This window comes from Sinohyriopsis cumingii, chromosome 12 (assembly GCF_028554795.1).
Source record: "Sinohyriopsis cumingii isolate HCF-2022 chromosome 12, ASM2855479v2, whole genome shotgun sequence".
Taxonomy (NCBI): domain Eukaryota; kingdom Metazoa; phylum Mollusca; class Bivalvia; order Unionida; family Unionidae; genus Sinohyriopsis; species Sinohyriopsis cumingii.
The window spans coordinates 52,085,358-52,106,816 of NC_142972.1; the positions used below are offsets into that span (position 1 = coordinate 52,085,358).

At 36.3% G+C, this 21,459-nt stretch overlaps 1 protein-coding gene across 1 annotated transcript in view; it reads right to left on the reverse strand.

Moving 5' to 3' along the window:
• Positions 1 to 21,459, reverse strand: part of LOC149786439 (receptor-type tyrosine-protein phosphatase H-like) — a 121,056-nt gene that overhangs the window by 47,151 nt on the left and 52,446 nt on the right. Inside the window, exons 7-11 of the mRNA XM_089976885.1 lie at positions 19,442 to 19,646; positions 11,956 to 12,111; positions 11,266 to 11,394; positions 5,821 to 5,984; positions 3,423 to 3,515 (exon numbers count right to left, since the gene is read on the reverse strand). Of these exons, the coding sequence (XP_089833011.1) occupies positions 3,423 to 3,515; positions 5,821 to 5,984; positions 11,266 to 11,394; positions 11,956 to 12,111; positions 19,442 to 19,646 (747 nt within the window). The remainder of the gene's footprint in view (positions 1 to 3,422; positions 3,516 to 5,820; positions 5,985 to 11,265; positions 11,395 to 11,955; positions 12,112 to 19,441; positions 19,647 to 21,459) is intronic.

Consider the following 21,459-nt stretch of genomic DNA (forward strand, 5'->3'; position numbering starts at 1 on the left):
TGGTTGAAACTGGTCCCGTGATTTTTTAGAAAACAATTAAAATAGCAATTGTTCATAGATGCACAACAATTCACATATAGATGTGAAGTGGATGCTGGGCCATACCATGAGCTTACATGGACATTTAAGATAAAAACAAGAGATTCTAATTAACAGTCACATTTAAGGGTTTAACCAATTTAACCTGGCTGAGTAGGATGCTGTCAAATTTCTTTGAATTGTAACAATTGGTTACAATAATATGTTCTTTTGAAGTGTTTCCTATTTTTAAGTATCAGCAGCCAAATTAGATGCTACATCAGCATAATTTCTACACATCTGACAAGGCCTCACACATGAATACTTTCTATCAAATTATGTCTTATTATTTAAAGAGAGCTTAGGGAAAAAGGCATTTACAAAAATTTCTGAAATTGCCGTCACTATATTTGATGATTGAAAAAGGCTTATTAAATGGACAGTCCTTCATGCCAATACGATATCTGTCAAATTTGTAAAATTCTACCAAGAATGTTTTGAACAGAAGTCATCTGAATGGTTTTCTATTGTTTGCAGCAGTTGCCAGATTTGATGGCATATTACTATTATGTGCATACATTTCAATGTCCCTCATACCAGAATGTTTATCATAAAAATGAATAATAATTAGCTTAGTGTTTATAACGAGGAGTTATCTGAAGGTTTATCTAATATTAGTAATACTGGCTTCAAACAATTGTGGATCTGCAACATTTTAAATAAATTAAAATAATTTTATGCAGGAATGCTTTCTGACTATGAAGTCATTTGAAGATTGTTGTTTTTAGCAATGGTCATTACATCTGAAAATGGATCAATATCATCCATGCATCTTACAGACTCAATGTTATGATGTTTTTATTTAACACTTCAATTCAATTGAGTCACTTTTGAAAAAAAGTTACTGAAAGATTTACATATTTGAATTTAAGCAGAGGCAATCATATTGGATGGTAGGTATAATTTATGAAAAAAACTAAACTGACTTTAAGCTAGGATTTTTTTTTTCAAACATGGTCAAATGTTTCTGAGCAGTTTTAACATGTCATTTTATTTAATTGCTTGCTAGTTTTAGTCAAAGAAAGAGTGGCTCCATTTGCATACATTTTTAAAGGCATTAGATACAAATGTAAATTTGGGGCCCCAATTGGCCGAGTGGTCTAAAGTGCTCTCCGTCATGGATCACTGCCATCTCACCTCTGTCTGCATGGGTTTGAGTCTCGGGCTCGGACAATGTGGATATGTCAGAAAGCTTGCCAGTAGCTTCTCAAGGGTCAGTGGGTCTTTCTGGGGTTTTCCCGGGTTCTTCCTCCACCATTAATACTGGCCGCCATGTATAGCCTATCTTGTGCTGAAAAATGGCTTTAAACCCTATAACAGCAACAACAACAAATGTAAATTTTGTCAAATTTATTTGAGGGAGATTTTGACGAGGTATTTCAAAATATTCTATATCTAGTCAGAGCTGCTAAATGGGATGACATACTGGCATAATTTGTGAAAACACGAAATACCTTTATGCTTAGATGCTCTCTGTCAAATTCAGGTTAATTCAGTGAAGAGTTTGTTGAAAGTAGAATATTGTTTAGTGTGCCTGCACATACTGTTTTAATTGCATGCTCTCCTGCGTTTGTAACAACACTCATACAATTATTCATTATCATCAAGCACCTTGAATTTAGCATGCTACATGGGAAGGAATCAACTACTGAATTTCACATAAAACCTCATAATTTTCTTGGAATTGGTAAAGAACATGTATACCTAATCGCTTCTAATGTTAACTTTGGCAGTTAATTAAATCTTAAAAACGGAATCTTTCATGTATTTTATTCAGCACAACCATTTAGGGAGAAAGAGCGAGAGGGAGGGAAGGAGGAAGGGAGAGTGAATGTAAATAAACATACCTTTTGACATCAACAGTATGTATTTATTTCGATGGGCTCTAACCTCACTAATTTTATCCATGTAATAATGTGTGAAAGAGCATAGAACAGTGACATATTTTGGAATCTGAAACAAGTGCTTTTAATATCTATGTTTACTGTTCTTAGGATCGTGTGCACATTTGATTGCAGAAAAAATAAATAATAAAACAACTTTCCCCAAAACACTGTTTTATAATGATGCTCAGTGAAGATGATCATGACAAAAAACTGCTTATACACGTATTATGACCTTGTAAAATATTGAATTCATTGTTGCAAGATTTTTTATGATATAACAAATGCTTGCTAATCCTGTTTTTCTACAGCTTATTTTCATAAACTAATTTTATTTCACATTTTGTTTAGTTTTTGTTCTATGCTTCATTTAAAAATAAATGTGAGAGACTATATAGTAACTTGTTCTTCTACTCTATTATAGTGCTTGAAAGCCATGAACAATACCAAATAAAGATAACATAGATACGGATCATGACACTAAACAATACATTATTGTATCAATATTTGCTATTTATGAACTTTTCATTGGACAACAAACATGGTCCTTTGTTCAAATCATCATCTTAATCTGCAGTATTTGATATTTCTTGGTTGCTATGATATGAGCAATGCATCATTAACTTGATAGGTTTTGGTGATGATTTCAACTAACCAGTACTGGCTAGAGGTTTGATATTCAGTGAAATAGTATATGTACTGTTGAGGGACATTGGCAATTCATTTACATTGCCTTGGAAATTAACCTTAATGCTTATTTAATTTCTCATATTTATTCAAGGTATTTAATACTTCTTTGTGACCATTCAGTGATCAATGCTCTACTGATTCAAGATAGTCTGTCAAGGTAAACAGTGCAGGCAAATTAGGCCTTGATGTAACCAACATAAGAAAACTACATTGTTTAGGTAAATGTGCAATTACTGTATTTCTCTTTGGAATATAAACTGGCTTCATTGTTTTTTGTTCTCATCTTAAATCACAGAAGTTGATATTGTATGACATCACCTATGGAAGTCATTTTAAGCTTTTATTATTTTCAATATTGATAGCCATACTGGATGGCAGACTGGCACCATTTATACAAATTGAAAAGAATTGGTGGTTTGGGTGAAAATGTTAAAATATTATATATTAATACATCATGGCATGTAAAGGATAAAGGATTCAGAGTGATACCATAAGCTCACTTGACAAGTTAAAGCAATGTAAGCCAGTATTGTATGGCAGAGTCAAGAGACTGAATGAATGAATCAAACACAGATTTAAACATAGAGAATGTACAACTTTATGTTTAAAGAAAGACCATATTCAATTGTATCCTATCTATCTTATGTGCAGTATGCAATTGGTGACATCTTTGTTCAATACAAATTTCTTACATTAATTACAAGATACATATTTTTAAATATCTTAAGATAATAGCAAAACTACAAAGATCATTCATAAACATATACTTACATTAAATCTATACAAATGTTCACGTTGAACTTGGAAATCTGTATTGTATTTGTGACTTTCATCATTAACACTTGTTACATTTCTCTTGCTTATCTGAAAAAATTGCAATGTCTCCAAACTGATATGTAATCAATGGAAGGAATATTATATTTGAAATCTTGATATATTTATTAAAACTATTTACATCACAGATACATCCATCAATAATAAGCAATTCAAGAGCAAATTCTAAGTCAAACAGGGGCCACAATTTTATTAATTTTTTTAAATGGTTAAAATCAAAATTTATTCCTGGTCCCCTGAATGTAAAGCCTTATTCTCAAATTTGATTTCACTCCTTAAAGTTTTGTGCACATATGTCATTTGTAATAGACTACCATAACAAGATAGATGGACAAATGCACCTCAATGTGGCAAGGCACAAAATCATTACGAGGAAAGTATATCAGTGTTTCCCTTTACTCAAACTGGCAAGACTGATGCTACTTCTTGTTTCAGACATTTTCTGATTTCTTCCAATTTATAACTAAATAAACTGAAGAACAGTCTGTCGTGCATATTATAGAAGAAATGATGCATTTACTTGCACATACAAATCCCCTGACCAATGGGAGTATACGTGAGTAGCTGCCAATATACATGCTGGAATGAGTATAATACAAAATGCATTCAAGCATGAAAATTAGGTTACAATGACCGAATTGTGAAATAGATGAAGTACTCTCTTTGAGCCGTATGCACAACTACATTGTGTGAACTATTGAGAGTGTAACACATCAGTTTCGGAAACCAGTACAACTACTCAAGCCTGAAAATTAACCCATTTTGACCTAGTTTTGATTTGGAAGGAATAATCATACTGATGTATATCTGAAACATAGTCAAGGCGATCAATAATCTTATTTTTGCACTGATCTTGCATTATAGCCACAATCAATAATATATTCCTGATGTAAAACATGTGTATGTAATACAATATTGGCCACTTTATGTACCACATGAGTTCTGATGCAGATCATGATCTTTATAAACAATCACAAAGTCATGTTTGCATATTAGAGTTGTAATATATGTTTTTGTCAGTTATTAATATAGGTCACTGTATTATATCCCCTATGAATTTGGTGGTATATTAGTGACTTTCATTGAATATACTCTGTGGACTTTGCATGCATACACATGTTATTTTGCATGATTGAAAGTAAAGGTATGTGGAATAGAATGTGACCTATACCATCGACATATATCAGTGAATGCAGTCTAAAACATATGATATTGTGCAGAAACCATTTTCATCTTTCAGTCACAGTGGCCTTGGTCTTATTTCTTTCCAGAAGTAAATACCAGCCACAAAGTTTGCCTGAAGCATGCGATGAAGAATTAATGGTATTGTGAGGAAACCATTTATATTGTTTTGGTAACAGTGAATTAGATCTTTTACCTCTTTGCTTCAAAAATCAATAGTGTTCATTCTAACCCCAGTTGTATGCCATCCACAATGTTTGGTAACAATAGATGATGCAAAATTCAAGTTATGTTGCAGAAATAAATTTCCTCTTTCATGTCAGTGACCTTGACTTTTCACTTTTTTAACCAGATATTGACAGGGTTCTCCTTAATCCAAAGTACAGAACAAGTCATCAGCCAAGTTTTTGATGTTTAAGAGCTCTAATCATTGCTCAGAAACTAATTTTCCTCTTTCACTTAACCTTGAAAATGGAACCCTGAAGTTCAAGATCCTTAGCATGAAATCATTATGATTCCTCCATAACCCAAGTTCAAGTCATCCACAAAGTTTGATAACTTTGGATCCTGCACAGCTCAAGCTATTGCACAGCAATCAAACTGGAAAAAGATGGATGATGGACAGAGGGATGTATGGATAGACAGACAGGCAACATGATAATATTGCACAACCTTCTGACATATAGTTACTGCTCCAGTGGCCTAGTGGTTAGAGCATCCAAATCAGATACATGAGGTTGTGGGTTTGATCCCTGGCTGAGTCATACCAAAGACTTACAAAAATGGTACTAACAGGTGCACTATTTGACACTCAGCTTTAAGAGGTTAGTGTTAGGACTGATCGGCCTGGTGTCAGGATAAATGTGCCTGGGTGGGGCATCATGATATATATCTGTATCATGATACCCCAGTGTTAGACATCACTATAAACGGCCACAATGCAGACATCATTGCAATATGACTGAAAAATTATTAAAGCTTTACTAAAAGTAAAAATCACACACACACACACACACACACACACACACACACACACACATATAGTGAACATGTTAAACAGAATGACATACATTTGCTTAAAAATGAAGTTACAATTAAGTTGTCTATGCAATAGTGAATTTTGAAAGTGTAAAAAAATATTACAATATTGTACCTCAGAAAATGTGCCATTAACCATTTGTTCTTGCTTAATGATGAAACCCATTATAGGACCATTCCTCTCTAGAATCCCTGGCAATCTCCATGAAACTATTGCAGTGGCATGCTTGTCTCCTCCAGATCCTTCTGCTACGCTGAGTTTGCTTACTATGCCAGAAGCTACAATGATGGAAAGCAATTATTAATTTGAAATATTTTAAAGACTCCAAAGATATAATCTGATTATTGATGATATATTTACTGTCACCTGTTGTGTGGCAATGAAAAGTAGAGAAGGATAGTTATGGGTTATGAAGGATACGCAATTTCGTTTCATTCCCTGTGTTAGGAAATTCATAAATAATCATGAGTATAATAAATTTGAACACAAAATTACATCAGTTTTGTTTCCTAAGACTGGCAGGCATAATTAGTTGTTTCTTTATAATAAAACACTTAAAAAATTCAAATAGGTCCCATAATTTGTTTAATCAGATTAAATGCTAATAAAAAGAAATAATAGCCATAACATAAACACAGTTCATGGCAATCCACTGAAAACAACGAGATTACTTCCATTTACGTGATTTTGATATACACTACATCCAGTAGTGGTCCAAGGTTTACATTGCTAGGGTGGGAGTGGGAGACAAGCATCCCACTCCTCCAGAAATACCCCATACGGCTTGCGTCTCTGATCACCTCTGTGAACTACAATCCAGCTTCTGGCCTTCGTGAGCGGCTTAGCCCTGAAGTACGGCAGACCCTGTTTTCCACAAACAGGATAAAGGTTGAAGGCGGGCCACTAGCGCCTTACAACCAGTCTCTTCGGGTAGATGAGACTTGTAAACCTTAGACGGTAGCTCATCTAGGCGGAGAAAAACTCCGATTCCAAACATCTGCTGCCTGGCAGCTATACCCACTCATGGGAAAGGCTAAGGGAGTAAACCCCGACAGAACATCCGGTGACGGAGTGCCTAAGGCGGTCAGACATTGACTTCAACGTCATGGCGGCAACTCCAGTGACACCGTTGATGCCAAGATGTATGGGCATTCATCATTAACTTAGGTCCACCACTGCGTAGAGAGGTGGAATCAGCTGTATGGGCAATAGCTGGTTCTCCATACCACCCCGCCCCCGCTGCATAGCTCCATTGGAGAGGAAACTCCACGGTCAGCGTACGGTGTCGGCACTACACGTGAAGTAGCATTGTACTGGTTCTAAGTCAAAGCGTAGAGATTGGCACCAGAGGTTACTTCTGACGGTGGGAGAGATCACCATGTCTCACTGGACAGATACTACCTGCCTCAAGCGGAGCAGACCCCAGTCAGCAAGGTGCTGCCCACCATGGCCTGCCTGCTTCGCTGTGTTCGTGGAGCTTAGATAATCATCTTGATAAAGTGGGCCACACACTCTGCACCAGGAAAGACTCAAAGAAGAGATAAGAAGACTCCAGCTCTCTGTTTTGCAACCTGGAACATCAGGACCACGTGTCCTGGATTGACTGCTGACCTACAGCAGGTCCACCATTCAGGGACGACTGCTGTCATTGACAGAGAACTCTCCCGACTGAACATAGACATTGCCTGCCACAAGGAGTCCTGGTTGACTGACAGCAGCACCATCCGCGAAGGAAGTACACCTTTTGTTGGCGAGGGAAGCCCTCGGATGAACTTAGGCAGCATGGTGTAGGCTTTGCTGTAAAGAACACACTAGTTGCCTTCACTGAACCTACGTCATCAGGTACTGAGAGAATCCTTGCCCTCCGGCTGTCAACATCCTTAGGCTTGGACCCGGTCAACATCTTCATTGTTCACTCCCAACTCTCTGCTCCACCCACGAGGAGAACGACAAGTTCTATGATGCTCTGGATCAGTGAAAATCCAGTATTCCCAACAATGAAGGCCGCTACTTACTAGGAGACTTCAAAGCTAGAGTGGGAGCTGACCGTGAGAGATTGTTGCGGCATTTACGGAATGGGCAAGACCAACGAGAATGGTCAGCAACTACTGGAGATGTGCTGCTCCCATGGCCTATGTGTGACCAAAACTTTCTTCAAATGTAAAGAGATCCACCAGGTGTTATGGAGACACCCACGTTCACGCCACTGGCACCAGCTAGACCTTGTCACCAGGCATGCAGAACTGGCCAGTGTCTTCCTCACCCGCAGGTACCACAGTGCCGACTGTGACACACACCATTCCCTTGTGGCCAGCAAGGTGCTAATAATACCCAAGAAGCTGCACCACGCAAAGAAGAAGGGTCGCCCACACATCAACACCTGCCTTGCAAGCAAACCAGAGAAAACACAGCAGTTCATCAGCAAACTGCATGAAGCTCCCACCAAAGTGACACCCGATGACACCATCGACTCCAAGTGGTCCCACCTCCGTGACTCTGTGTACAATTCAGCCATCTCTGCTTACGGGGAAAATGCTGATTGGCACGAGGACAACTGGGAGGAGATGGAGCCATGACTGAGGCAAAGAGGAAAGTCCACCTGGCATACAAGGCTACACCTAGCCCCAGAACACTAGAAGCCCTCAGGACTTCCAGAAACAACGCACAGAAGACCGGCCGCCGCTGTGCCTACACCTACTGGTTGAACCTTTGCACCAGTATACAGACAGCTGCCAACACCGGGGATGCAAGAGGAATGTATGAGGGTATCAAGAAGGCGACAGGCTTTCAACCTCCAAAACCGCCCCCGAAAAGTCCAAGACGGGCGAAGTCATCACAGACCAGGGGAAAAACTTTAGCGATGGATTGACTACTATTTCAAGCTGTAAGCAAACCAAAACATCGTCACTGACACTGCATGGATGCCATCCCAGACCTGCCTGTCATGGAGGAACTAGACACACCACCCACCCTGGAAGAATTTGGAAAAGCCATCGATTGTCTTGCCTTTGGGAAGGCTCCTGAAAGTAACGGCATTCCGCCTGAAGTCCTCAAGAGCGTGAAACCAGCACTGTTACAGCCCCTACACATACTCATCTGACTCCTCTGAGAACAGGGACATACCAAAAAGGATATGCGTGATGCAAACATCATCACTTTGTACAGGAACAGAGGAGACCATAGCGACTGCAGCAACTACCGGGGCATCTCCCTCCTCAGCAACGTCGGAAAGTCTGTTGTCCGTGTTGCCTTGGTGTGCTTGCAGATCCTAGCCTTTCGCGTCAACCCAGCATCTCAGTGTGGCTTTCGAGCCAGCAGGTCAACTGTAGACATGATCTTCTCACTATGACAGCTGCAGTAGCAGTGTTGCGAGCAGCAGACGTCCCTTTACATTGTCTTCATAGTCCTGGTCAATCCGAGTGGACTCTTTAGACTTCAGCAGAAGATCAGCTGCCTCCCACAACCGCTTTCTGTCGTTACGTCGTTCCACGAGAAACATGCACAGCACAGTATTCTTCAATGGTGCAACACCAGAGGCCTTCCCAGTCATCAGCGGAGTCAAATAAGTATGTGTCCCTGCACTGATGCTCTTCGCCATCTTCTTCTCCAGTACGCCTTCAAGGATGCTGCGAGGGGTTGTACATCCATACCAAGGCTGACGGCAAGCTGTTCAACATCTCCTGTCACAGAGGTACTCATCCATGAACTGTTCTTTGCCGATGTTGCAGCCTTGACATCACACGTGGAAGATGGTGTGCCGCCTCTCCCATGCCTGTAAGGAATTGGGACTGACCATAAGTTTGAAGAAAACGAACGTCATGGTGCAGGACACAGACTCCCCTCTCTCCATCACCATCGATGGGTACAACTAGGAAGTTGTTGAGAACTTCACATACCTCAAATCCATCATCTACAGCTCACTCTCCATTGATTATGAGGCAAACGACAGGATTGCCAAGGCAGCAGCAGTGATGGTTAGACTTAACCAGAGGGTCGGAACAACCCCAACCTCACCGAGAAGACATAACTGCATGTCTACCAGGCATGATTGCTCAACTCACTCTTCTACAGCAACAAAACATAGACCACCTATGCGATATACGAGAGGAAACTCAAGAGTTTTCACCTGAGATGTCTGCGATGCATTCTGCACATCCAGTGGCAGGACAAAGTACCCAACACAGAGGATCTAGAATGTGCCAGCATGAACAGCATTGTCTACATTCTCATCGAGAGGCGCCTTTGCTGGCTTAGCAGAAGGCGCATGAAGATTGTCAACTTCAATGTCAACAACTGTGCTAACAGCCGTTTCTCCTGGCGCCTAGCTGTCAGACAGGGCGTTTAAAAAGCCGAGGGAGACAGAAACATAAAGAAAGCTGACAAAAGAGCTATAAAGAAGGAGAAACAAAAGCTTACTCTGGAGCTACACTATCGTTTCCCATAGACGGACATATGCCAAGGATATCCAGTCAAAAAATAGACACTACCTCTATAAAAAAAATTCACCAATACACAGTGATTTGTTGATATGCACATCTTCAGGTAATGTTCATAAAATTGATAAATTTCATGGTGATCTTTTAAATTCTGTGCGATAGGATTTTGTTAGACATGACGACTAGTTAAATCCCAAAAGGACAGCAACTCCAACAAAAAAGCATATTTTTAGTTCATGTCCATCTGTACCACATTTCATAGCAATTGATCAAAAAGCCCAAGACTAGCTGTGTTCATATGATTATGTCATACACCACACTCACTGTACATGACTGTGGAACAAGGTGACTGGTTCATAAGTTGATGATAATGACCTTTCCCAACTTTCATTGCAATCCACTTAAAAAACACGAGAATTAAAATACATTCAGAACATTCTAAAATACAATGCACTAAGCTGCAAATAAAAAGAGAGACGATTCTTAAAATTATCGTGGGGACCTTGTGATTTGATAAAATGCTCTCCTTTGAGTAGTGTCAATAATTTTAGAAAGGTTTCATGGCAATCAAACATAAAATGCAGGACTAGTTAAGAAAGCAAAATATGCTGCACACATGAATGAATAGATTAGTGGACATACAGTGGAGGGCGGCGTATAATAAGGTCAACAAAAATGGTAACAGATCCAGCTTTCTGTGACATACAAGAAATGTTAGAATATTAAATGATGACGGAATGAAGTACGTTAACAAAGGACCGTTCTGGTGGCCTAGTTGTTAGAACATCCAACTTGGATGCAGGAGGTTGTGGATTAGAACCCTGGTTGAGACATACCAAACATATTTTAATAAATGATTAGGTAGCTGCCTTGTTTGGTGCTCATCATTAAGAGGTTAGTACTAGTACTGGTCGGCCTGGTGTCAGGATAATGTGGCTGGGTGGGACTTGATGTTACATGTCTGCTACAGGATGCCTCAGTGCTAGACATCACTATAAACTGTCCCACTGCAGACATCCTAGAGATATGAATGAAATATTGGTACAACTATGTTAAAAAATCAAACTCACACACACACACTCACAAATTAGCAAAGCTATAGTATACCAATATTAATATTTACCTGCCACGTTTGTTTTGAATGCAACAGGATCTGATTGATTAATTCCTTCTTTGGTACTGGCAGTCACGGTCAAAGTATAGTTCCAATATTCCTGAAGGTCAGATATGTCAAATGATGTGTTTAAAAACCCTGTGGAAATACATAATAATATAATTTGTTTGTATAATATTACTTAGAATAAAATGTGTCACACATACAGTGTTCTATAGATACTCACAAACCACTGTGTATTTAATTCTCAGCAAAATGAATAAAACCAAGTCTAAGTTACCTATAAGAATCAGATGCCATTTAAGTCTGAAGATTAACAGGTTTCTTGTGTACCACATTTGGGGTCTAATTGTGAATGTATATGTCTTGGTGTTTTATGTTGTTTTCTTATCACCTTTCTAATCCATTGTTTATAGTGAATTCAGATAAGAAATGATATTTGGTGTAGCTATATATCATCACTAAAAGGAGTGTCATTTACCATTATAGGTCCAGTCTGCAAGGTTAAGGTCATGGTCAGTATTTTTGGTTTCAGTCACATTTGCTCTTCTGATTCTAACTTATGAGATGTTGAAGTCAAAAGGATGCTGAACAAACATTTATATGTGTTAATAATGTAACAACTTAAAATTGTTATAGGGAGAATATTTGGTCTCATTCTTGACAAGAAGTAGTGTTATGCAGTGATACAAATCTTACCAGAAAATGTATGTGTCTTGTTCTCAGCTGGGCTGTCGCCAGTTATTATTATAGTGTAATTTGTCTTCCCTGGACGGGGTCCATCGATCTTCCACTGTAAAGTGGCGTTAGTGGCTCCCATCTTTGTAAAGTTTACATTATTTGGTTTCCGTGGAGCTGAACAGGCAAAAAAAGAATAGTCCTGATTTTAATGTATTATTCAAAATAAACTTTGGTGAAGAAAATAAACTGACTAAATGAACAATAAGAACAATGACAGTTCATTTGTCGTAGCACTAGTCACCAGTTTATCATACTCATTTGCAACTGGATCAATGATAGCAAAGGAGTCAAGCATAAATTCATAATTGGTACATGAAAAGCCTATTTTCAGATGTAAGATTCATTATTGCCTTGCGATATTTAAATTTAATAGTGAACTTAAAATTCCTCAGCTGAGGCATTAGCTTAAAACTGAAGTCCAACAGAACAGTTCTTGATGTTGACAAGTGAACAGGTGAAGGATGCAAATCTTCAATGAGGAAAGACCAATTATATATTTTGCTCTGTCCCACTTTGCTAAATATGTAATTCAAATTGTAATTATCCGGGTGGAAAGATAGCCCTTATGAGCTCTTAAGCAAAAGAATATCAAGGTATGGGCTTTGATCTTTCAGGTAGTCAGCAGAAAAACTTAGAAAATTCTCTCCCCAACAATTTATGAACAAATGAGATGTTAACAGTTTTAAATCACTATTAACGGTCTTGCCTTTGAGCTTACTGTGTAATTTCACCATCTGTTAACAGAAATAAATAAGTTGTTGCTGCTACCTTAATTGGCTGCAGACCTAGATTCTTAGGTCATAGCTTTTCATAACGCTTTTTCACAATGCTTGTTGATCTCTGCTCTAAACATTGTATATTTCACTGTAGCAAGTGATTCCCTAAATGTTGGCTTGTTTTCATGGGTAGATTTTACGGTGTGCAGATTATATTGTACATTGTCTGCCCAAGTTCTTGTTTATTTAAAAACAGACATTCGTGTAAATGGTACATTAATGATGTTGATGGCCAACCCATTTTTAACCAAAATATTTGAAAAATTGTACATCAGATTCATGTAAATTGACATTTCTGCATTCAATATTTAATCACAGATTATAAACATGGGGGAGGGGGGCAGGAATATAAGAAGTGTGTACTGGCTAGCCATTATGCATACAGGTTTTTAACAGTCTTAAAATAATATAAATATTCTTGAAAACAAAGACTAAACAAAACACAAAAACACTTATGATCATCAGTACTATATCACTGATTGCTGGGATAATTGCTACATTATTATTTAGTGTTTGTAAAATAGCTGCAATAAACTAATATTTCTTATTATGTAATGCAGTTATGACTTTTAAAAATAATGACTATGTATGTTGTCTATGTCTATTTGTATGGAGTCAGATCAAGAAACACAATTGTGGGAAAAGTAATTTTGAGTATGAATCTTTAATGTAAACTGAACAACACAATATCATTCTATAATCGATAGACTTCTGGATCGAGTGAATGGACTGAACGCATAAGAAGACGAGTATGGTAATGACCAAGAGAATGAACTAATATGTGAAAATTATTCTATGTGTGAAAAGCTCTTAAGATGGGCGTTTGAGCAGGAGAATTTATATTTATTCATTAAAAAACGCCAGACAAAGAAATTTGTGTTGTTGATTTGCCTCAACATCTCAGTTCCTTCTATACTTGTGACAGACAAATCCTAAATTCCTGTAATTACTGATTGTTTTATGTCTGCACGTTGTTTCTGCTACGTACATGTCTAAAAGTAAAAAATTATTTTAGCAAATGCAAGATGCAGATATGCTTAAAGACACTTTCAAAGTAGTCAGATTAAAATAGGTTCACAATTTTCTAATCTAAAATTATGTGCATATTTTCTCTCTGCATGATAATTCAAGACTTTATCTTGACAGCAGGGCTATAGAAACACTTGAAACACATGGGACTGTCCTAGTTCATGCTTTAAAACATTTTCTTTCCTTAAAATAAAAAGTGTTGTTCGAGGATATATCCTTGTCTGCTCTGCTCTTGTCGGCCCTGCTTGAAAGTACTTTTATTACTGTTATATGGGAGACAAATTATTTTGGATTGCAATATTTCCACCCATTTACTAAAATACTCTAAATGTAAAAAGGTTGTGGCAAACACATGTTGGTGAGGAAAACAGAAAGGTCTTACTCTATCCATTCAGGACATTAATATTCTTAAAACCTATCACTTGGTTGTGTATGAATCAGTTCACAAAACAATCTTGTAGATGCTTGATCCAACCACAGTCAGTGCTGTCAGAGATCCCCTGTACAGATTCCAGTTTGCTAAGCTAAGACATCCTGGAGGCACGAGTGCAATCTGCCTAAGGGAATCAGGTCAAATGCAGATATTAAGATCCCCAGAAGAGATAGAAAATAGAGGAGTTGACAATATGGTCTTGGCTCTTAGTACCTCCAACATGATAAGGAACATGCCTACTTTATCCAGAAGGACATTGGCTTACCCTCTGTTTATGAAGAAATTCATTCATAATGCAGATTTCTCTAGGTTGTGCCAAAGGTCATTACAGATCAACAGCAAGACAGATCTAGTCTTGAGGACTTTAGCCGGCCATTGTTGATTCAAACGTTGTCCCCCACCCCCACCCCCGGCAGCACTGGAAACAATGTTAAGTCAATCATCTAAACCTAATTAAATGACACTGGAGATTAATGTAGATGCTATTTTCAGGCCTGATCTTCAAACTCAATTTGACCATAAGCATTGCCTCATTACTGAAGACCGACATTAAAAGACTACTTGACCTTTTGGTTTAAATGTGTATATTATCTAAAAAATATATCTGGCAAGTTATTTGTTCATAATCAAAATCGGACAAACACACTGACAATTTAACTGAATATGGAAATGCTTATTGTAGGCCTCCAAAATTTGTCTTACATGTTGGACATATCTGACCAGACTGACTTTTTACAATCAAAAGTCCAAATTTGACATTGTGAGATTCTGCTAAGTCACAAGAAACTCATATTCAAACTTGATATATAACTCTTTTACCTAAAATTCATATATTGGTATATATATATATATATATATATATATATATATATATATATATATATATATATATATATATATATAATAAATAAAATTTATCTTGCAGCAAGTGTGAAATGGCATTGGAGCTTTTATAAACAGCATAATGCAACCTCTATCAAAGCAAGGTACCGAATTACTAGTTTCCTGCCTCAATCAGCTTTGAGAGTAGACCATTCAATTTCATGGGTAAAGAGTCCTAACAGTCAAGTCATTTAAAAAAGAAGCATGTTGCAGAAAAGTGAAATTCCTGAAAACTATGCCTTTATTCTAATGCACACTAAAACAATGAATAGCAAGTTTTACTGTACAGCTCCCTTCCGTCATAAACACTGCACATCTCATGTAATTACTACAAATGTACAATGAAGGAATATGTTGTGGCAAAAAATGTGTAATGTCATCAGATGTTCTCAGTTTAGAGGGAAATTTGAAAGTCATTTGACTAAATAAAAATATGGAGATTCCTTTGCTCACTACTGAGAAATCTCAAGTTAGAAAGATTGAAGTAAAAATCATTATTATTCATTCAACTCCAGTAGGAAAAAATAATAGACCAAAAGTGATTGTCATAACCAGACAATTGTGTGCCATGCTTTTGCACAATGACTGATGATTATTCATAAATAATTTAATCAACACTGATATAAATTCTATCACACTGGATCAATAGTATTCCTCTGATTTTTAAATGAAATTATTAAATATAAAAAATTCAATGTTTCATATTTTATGTTATTACTCATATATTTGTTATCCTCCTCTATAAAAGCCACCCCTCTTATAAGGCCTTATTTCTGCTGCAGATAGGACAGCCTTGCAACAACAGTATCCTCAACTACTGTAATTTGAGTTGTTCTGTTCCAAAGTCATGTTAACTCGCACACTAACATCTGCATTACTGACTTAAGAAAGCAAAGAAAAAGATAGTACAATATTTTTAGTATCTTGGTAATTCCATAGCTGCGTAATGACTTCAAAACGTCAACAAAAGACCAAATGTGGAAATGTATTGGAGTTAACTTGTTGTGCAAGATAACTGGGATTGGGTGATAATAGTATGTGGGACTGACTACAACTGCTCCTAACGCAATGAATGTATGACACCAGTTGACAATTTGTTTGAGCTCTAGTAGACTGATTCACAAGAATTATGTTGACTTTGATATGACCATGTTCTTCATCAACATACCACTTTATACACTGTCTTTTTGAGTGCATGAATGCACTTCCCAGAATAGGCCACATTATTATGCTACTTCCACATTCATGGCGGATCAGAATAGAAACAAAACTCTGAATTTGGTTCTATTAAAAGTTACCATAATGATTGTGTTATTATTAATGAAACATCGTCGTTTATTTGTTGTTTTATTGCCTACTCTGTTGAAAACTATTTTTTTCCAGCGTATAAACATAAAAATGGGAGAAGGACTGTTGGGTAATCAGAATCTCAAAACTTATTAGAGATGATAACAACAGGGGTATTACAAAGGTCCAGCTCATTACTTACAATAAAGTCCATTTCATCAAAGCTGATATACCCAATGGCTGAAATCAGGAGTCTTGATTTCAGGGACCATAACACTGGTTAATACTGTCATGGAATGTATGAAATAAAGTGCACTTAAGGTTTCATTAATATAATGATGCATATCAAATTTGCTTAAATCCAATAATCCATGACAAAGTTATGCTGAGGTAAATCAATATTTGGTTGGTTGAGCAATCTGGGACCATAAGTATTCTTACCACAGACAAAGAATGCTGGAAATCAGGCTTAATCAAGACCTAATCAATATTAATGTGCATCTCATAATTTTGTTGAATTAATCCAACATTCCTTAAACAACAGTATTGCAAATGGCAAACGAAGCACCTAATCAAAGAGATAAAGTATAATCTTGATGATCAATCTTATCACAGCTGTTCACGCGTATCAAAATTTGATGGAAACCTCAAAAAAGAAACAAAATGGGTTTGTTTGAAAATCCGGGGTTATAACTCCATCCAGTGGTTGCACTGAATGGTCGCAAGTGACCTGTCTTAAGCTCTTATCAGTGCTTTATATATGTATCAGAGATTCTGAAGTCACTGTTAATTGCTAGATATGTTAAGCAAATCAAAGGTTTTGTCCAGCATATACTCTGAGAATAGGAGGCATTTTGCATAGGCTATCTAAAATATCATATCAAATTTTATTGCATTGTTTATCCATTTGGCTGTCCAAATACAAAATAATGAAGTAAACTCCAATGGTCACTAGATCCAGTTTACAGACTGTTTCTTTCCCAGACAATTAACAGAGATGTAGCTGACCAAATTTAATTCAAAAGTGACAAGATCTGGCAGTCTAGTTTATATATTGTTTCTATGTCAAACAGTCAATAGGTGCTGCCAACTAAATTTGCTCACTGTGTTTATCCAATTGTCAAAACACTCCATAGCCACAAAGAAAGAGAAAAAAGAGGTGTGAAGCTTAGGTCCAAATTTGATCAAAATCCCTATAAAAGAATCATTTCTAGGGGGTCTGCACTATAAATATGACATCAATCCCTTGCACCACATACCATTTTAACTATACTGTGTCATTATGTGTCAGTATATTACACATTTATAATAAAATACCTTGACCTCAATTAAGAATCACCATACTAGCTACAACATCTAACTTTCATAATAATCTTTGAAGACTTATTTGGGAACCTGATCAAATAAAACATCACCAACCAACTTTGCTGGAATTACCTGTCAGTTACATGCTATGCATTTCCAAGGTATTAAATCTACTTTGTCATTACTAAATAGCATTTAAACAGAGGGGTGTAATACAATACTGTTATTGGGAAACCAGCAAGTAATATATAAAAAATACTAATAGCAAAGCAGCATAAAATCTTGAACCAAATATGACTCATTTCCTGGCATATTTAATAATCAGGTACATTTTTGTTTTCTTTACTGTCACAAGTTGCATCATCTCCTTTGATTATTTTTATCTTAAATTTCACAAATATATATATATATATATATATATATATATATATATATATATATATATATATATATATATATATATATATATATATATATATATATATATATATATATATATATATATATATATACATACATACATATATATATATATATATATATATATATATATATATATATATATATATATATATATATATATATATATATATATATATATATATATATATATATATATATATATATATATATATATATATATATATATATATATGGATACAAATATTGGCATGAGAAACAGAGATCAGGAAATTTTAATGGCTCTTGCCTGATATTTTTCTATGAAAATTAAGTGGTCAATATGTTGTGACAAAAGAGAAAACGTTAATATACCTTATAACTGAATGTACTGGAAAACGTGTCCGAACTGGCTCTGGATTTATTATTGCTTTAGTGTTTGTATTATCTTTCCATAATTAACTAATTTCCTCTCAAAATATTATTATTTATAAACATCATTTTGTGTTAGAGAAAACTATACTGTTTTAGAAATTTAATTAAAAACTGAGAACAACCTTATTTGCTTGAAAATATTTAACACTTTATTAACATGCAATCCCGGTAAAGTCAGATTGTGAAGTTTTATTAGATTTTCTCCAAACAGATCTTGCTGGATGGCAATAAAAGTTAGTTGTTGTAGCTAGTATCTTTTTCCTTAATTTAGGTATAGCTGACACACCTTAACATCGACCACATAGTGTATGGGTTAGTCTAATGTCTATCAATACAAACCCAGGGGCAATCATTTAGTCAAATTATTTTTTTTAAAATGCTGGAGATCAGTTTGACTCCTCTTTTGTCTTGTCCTTGTCTTTATATGGTTTTAAAAAAAATTGAAAACATACTGGCCACGAAATCTTAGTTGATGATATGACTATTGATTGTCCAACAAAGAAACTGTGCATTACACTCAGCCACCATTTTGAAATAAGCTTAGTCGGCAATGTCTTTGTTGAAGATTCAACATGAAAACTGGGCCATGTTAACTTAAGATTTTGCATTGTTATGCTATTTATTTGGCACTTAAACAGATATATAATTTAAGACAAGTTTGTATAATGACATTTAAGAATTCCTATGACCGATATCTGGTAGATACAAGGTTTTAAGGATCTCTGATGCATACATTATATATATATATATATATATATATACATACATGTGTGTGTGTGTAGTTTATATGTGGAAAGAGATGGATAGATAAATCCAATTCAATATATCTAATTTGTGCTTCTCTGTAAAAACTGTCAGTACAAATAAGTTTGATTCTATATGAGTATGAAAATCTTACCTTCTTCTTTGGTGGTCACATTGATCACTCTAGCATATCCCTTACCACCTTGATTTATTGCTTCCAGGGAGACGATGTATATGGTATCAGGACTGAATGTATCAGGGCTGATTACACCATTGTAGGAATAGCCAGAAGCAAGCTCAGATTTTGTAGCATTTTTTATGGTGCTTAAACCACCTGAGCAATTCACATTAACGTTGACCTGCAAATGCAGCAATAATTGTACATGTTAACAGTAAATGTTTGAACAAAATCAGAATCTGTTAAACAAGGTTACAGGTACAGGTACATAATGCTAAATATTTAGTGAAATACAGTTTTGTCAAGAATCTTGTACAAAGATGTATTGGTATTGTAAGCAATGCCAGTGTGATGCCTAAAGTAAAAAGATGTAAACGTAACTAATCTACCGTATTTCATGGATTTTTCATACCTTTTAATTTTTTCGTATACAATCCAGTTATTTTTGAAACGTATCATATTTTATTTGTACATTTCACTTTGTATTTTTCCAAAAATTCTTTAAATTATTGGACATAACATTTCTACTAAGAAGATATACGTTTGCAAAAAAGATTGAAGATACTGCATACAAATTATGTTGAATTGTTGCTGAGAAAATACAATGATTGATGCATAAGCTTTCTTATTGTCATTAAAATATCTACTGGTGTTATTAATAATTAGACGGTTAGAGCGTCCGCCTCGGATGCCGGAGGTCGTGGGTTCGATCCCCGGCCGAGTCATACCAGAGACTTAAAAAATGGTACTAACAACTGCCTCGCTTGGCGTTCAGCATTAAGATGTTAGTGTTAGGACTGGTCGGCCTAGTGTCAGGATAATGTGACTGGGTGGGATATCATGCTACATGTCTACGGCATGATGCCCCAGTGCTAGACATCACTATAAACTGCCACATTGCAGACATCGTAGCGATATGACTGAAAAATTGTTGAAGCTACGTTAAAAATCAAAATCACATCACATCATATCACAATAATTAGACAACGGTCTTCAAAGAACATAATCCTTAATTATTGTTGATTAGTTCTTCATGTTAAGTGTGTCACCGTAACAAAACAGAATGTGTTTAAAAATGAGTTCGGAAGTTTGCGATGTTATCTTATCCAACAAAAAATATATCTGAGTACACGCTAATGCGAAGACCACAGTCCAATGATGAACTAGTTTTATTGTTTCATCATCATCATCATCATCATCATCATCAAACCCTTAACCCATGACGTGATTGGGGCACCATAGTTGACTTTACAACGAATACTCTCCATCTTTCCCAGTTCTCCAACTCCCATGCCTGTCCACTATTTAATGTTGTCTTCCCACCTCTTTTTCAGCCTGTCTCTTCTTTTGCACCCTCTCATTGTGCCTTGAAATATTGTTTTAGCCAATCCAGATGATCTTGAGACATGACTGTATCACTTCAGTTTACATATTTTTACAGTGATCAAGAGGTCTTTATAGGATCCAATGGCTTCAATGGATCCTGTTGTGAACTTCTTTGTTGGTTACGTGGTCAATGTATGAGATGCCCAGAATCTTGCGGTAGCATCTCATTTCGATGGTTTGAATTCTTCTTTGTTGATCTGACATGAGCGTCCATGTTGTACAAGCAAACAGAAAGATGGATATGACAATTCAGCGCATCAGCCTAATTTTGGAACCTAAAGTAATTTTGGTATCTTTCTATACTGGTCACAACCTTGTTATTGCTGATGTTGTCTGGGTAATCCTGCAAAGTATTTCACCTTTGGAGCCCTCATCTGTTATAATTGATTCCAATACTTTGATGCTTGTGACTATTTCCAGCTTCTGTCCACTGACCTTTATTTCTGCACTGATGCCATTGGTGTTGTTTGTCCTCAGTTTGATTTTTTGGCTCCAATCTCCATACCGTATGATGTGGAGGTTGTGTTGATGCACACAACCAAGTCTGCCAGTTCGGTTTCATCTCCTGCTAAACCATCAATATCATCTGCAAAGTGAAGGTTGGTGAT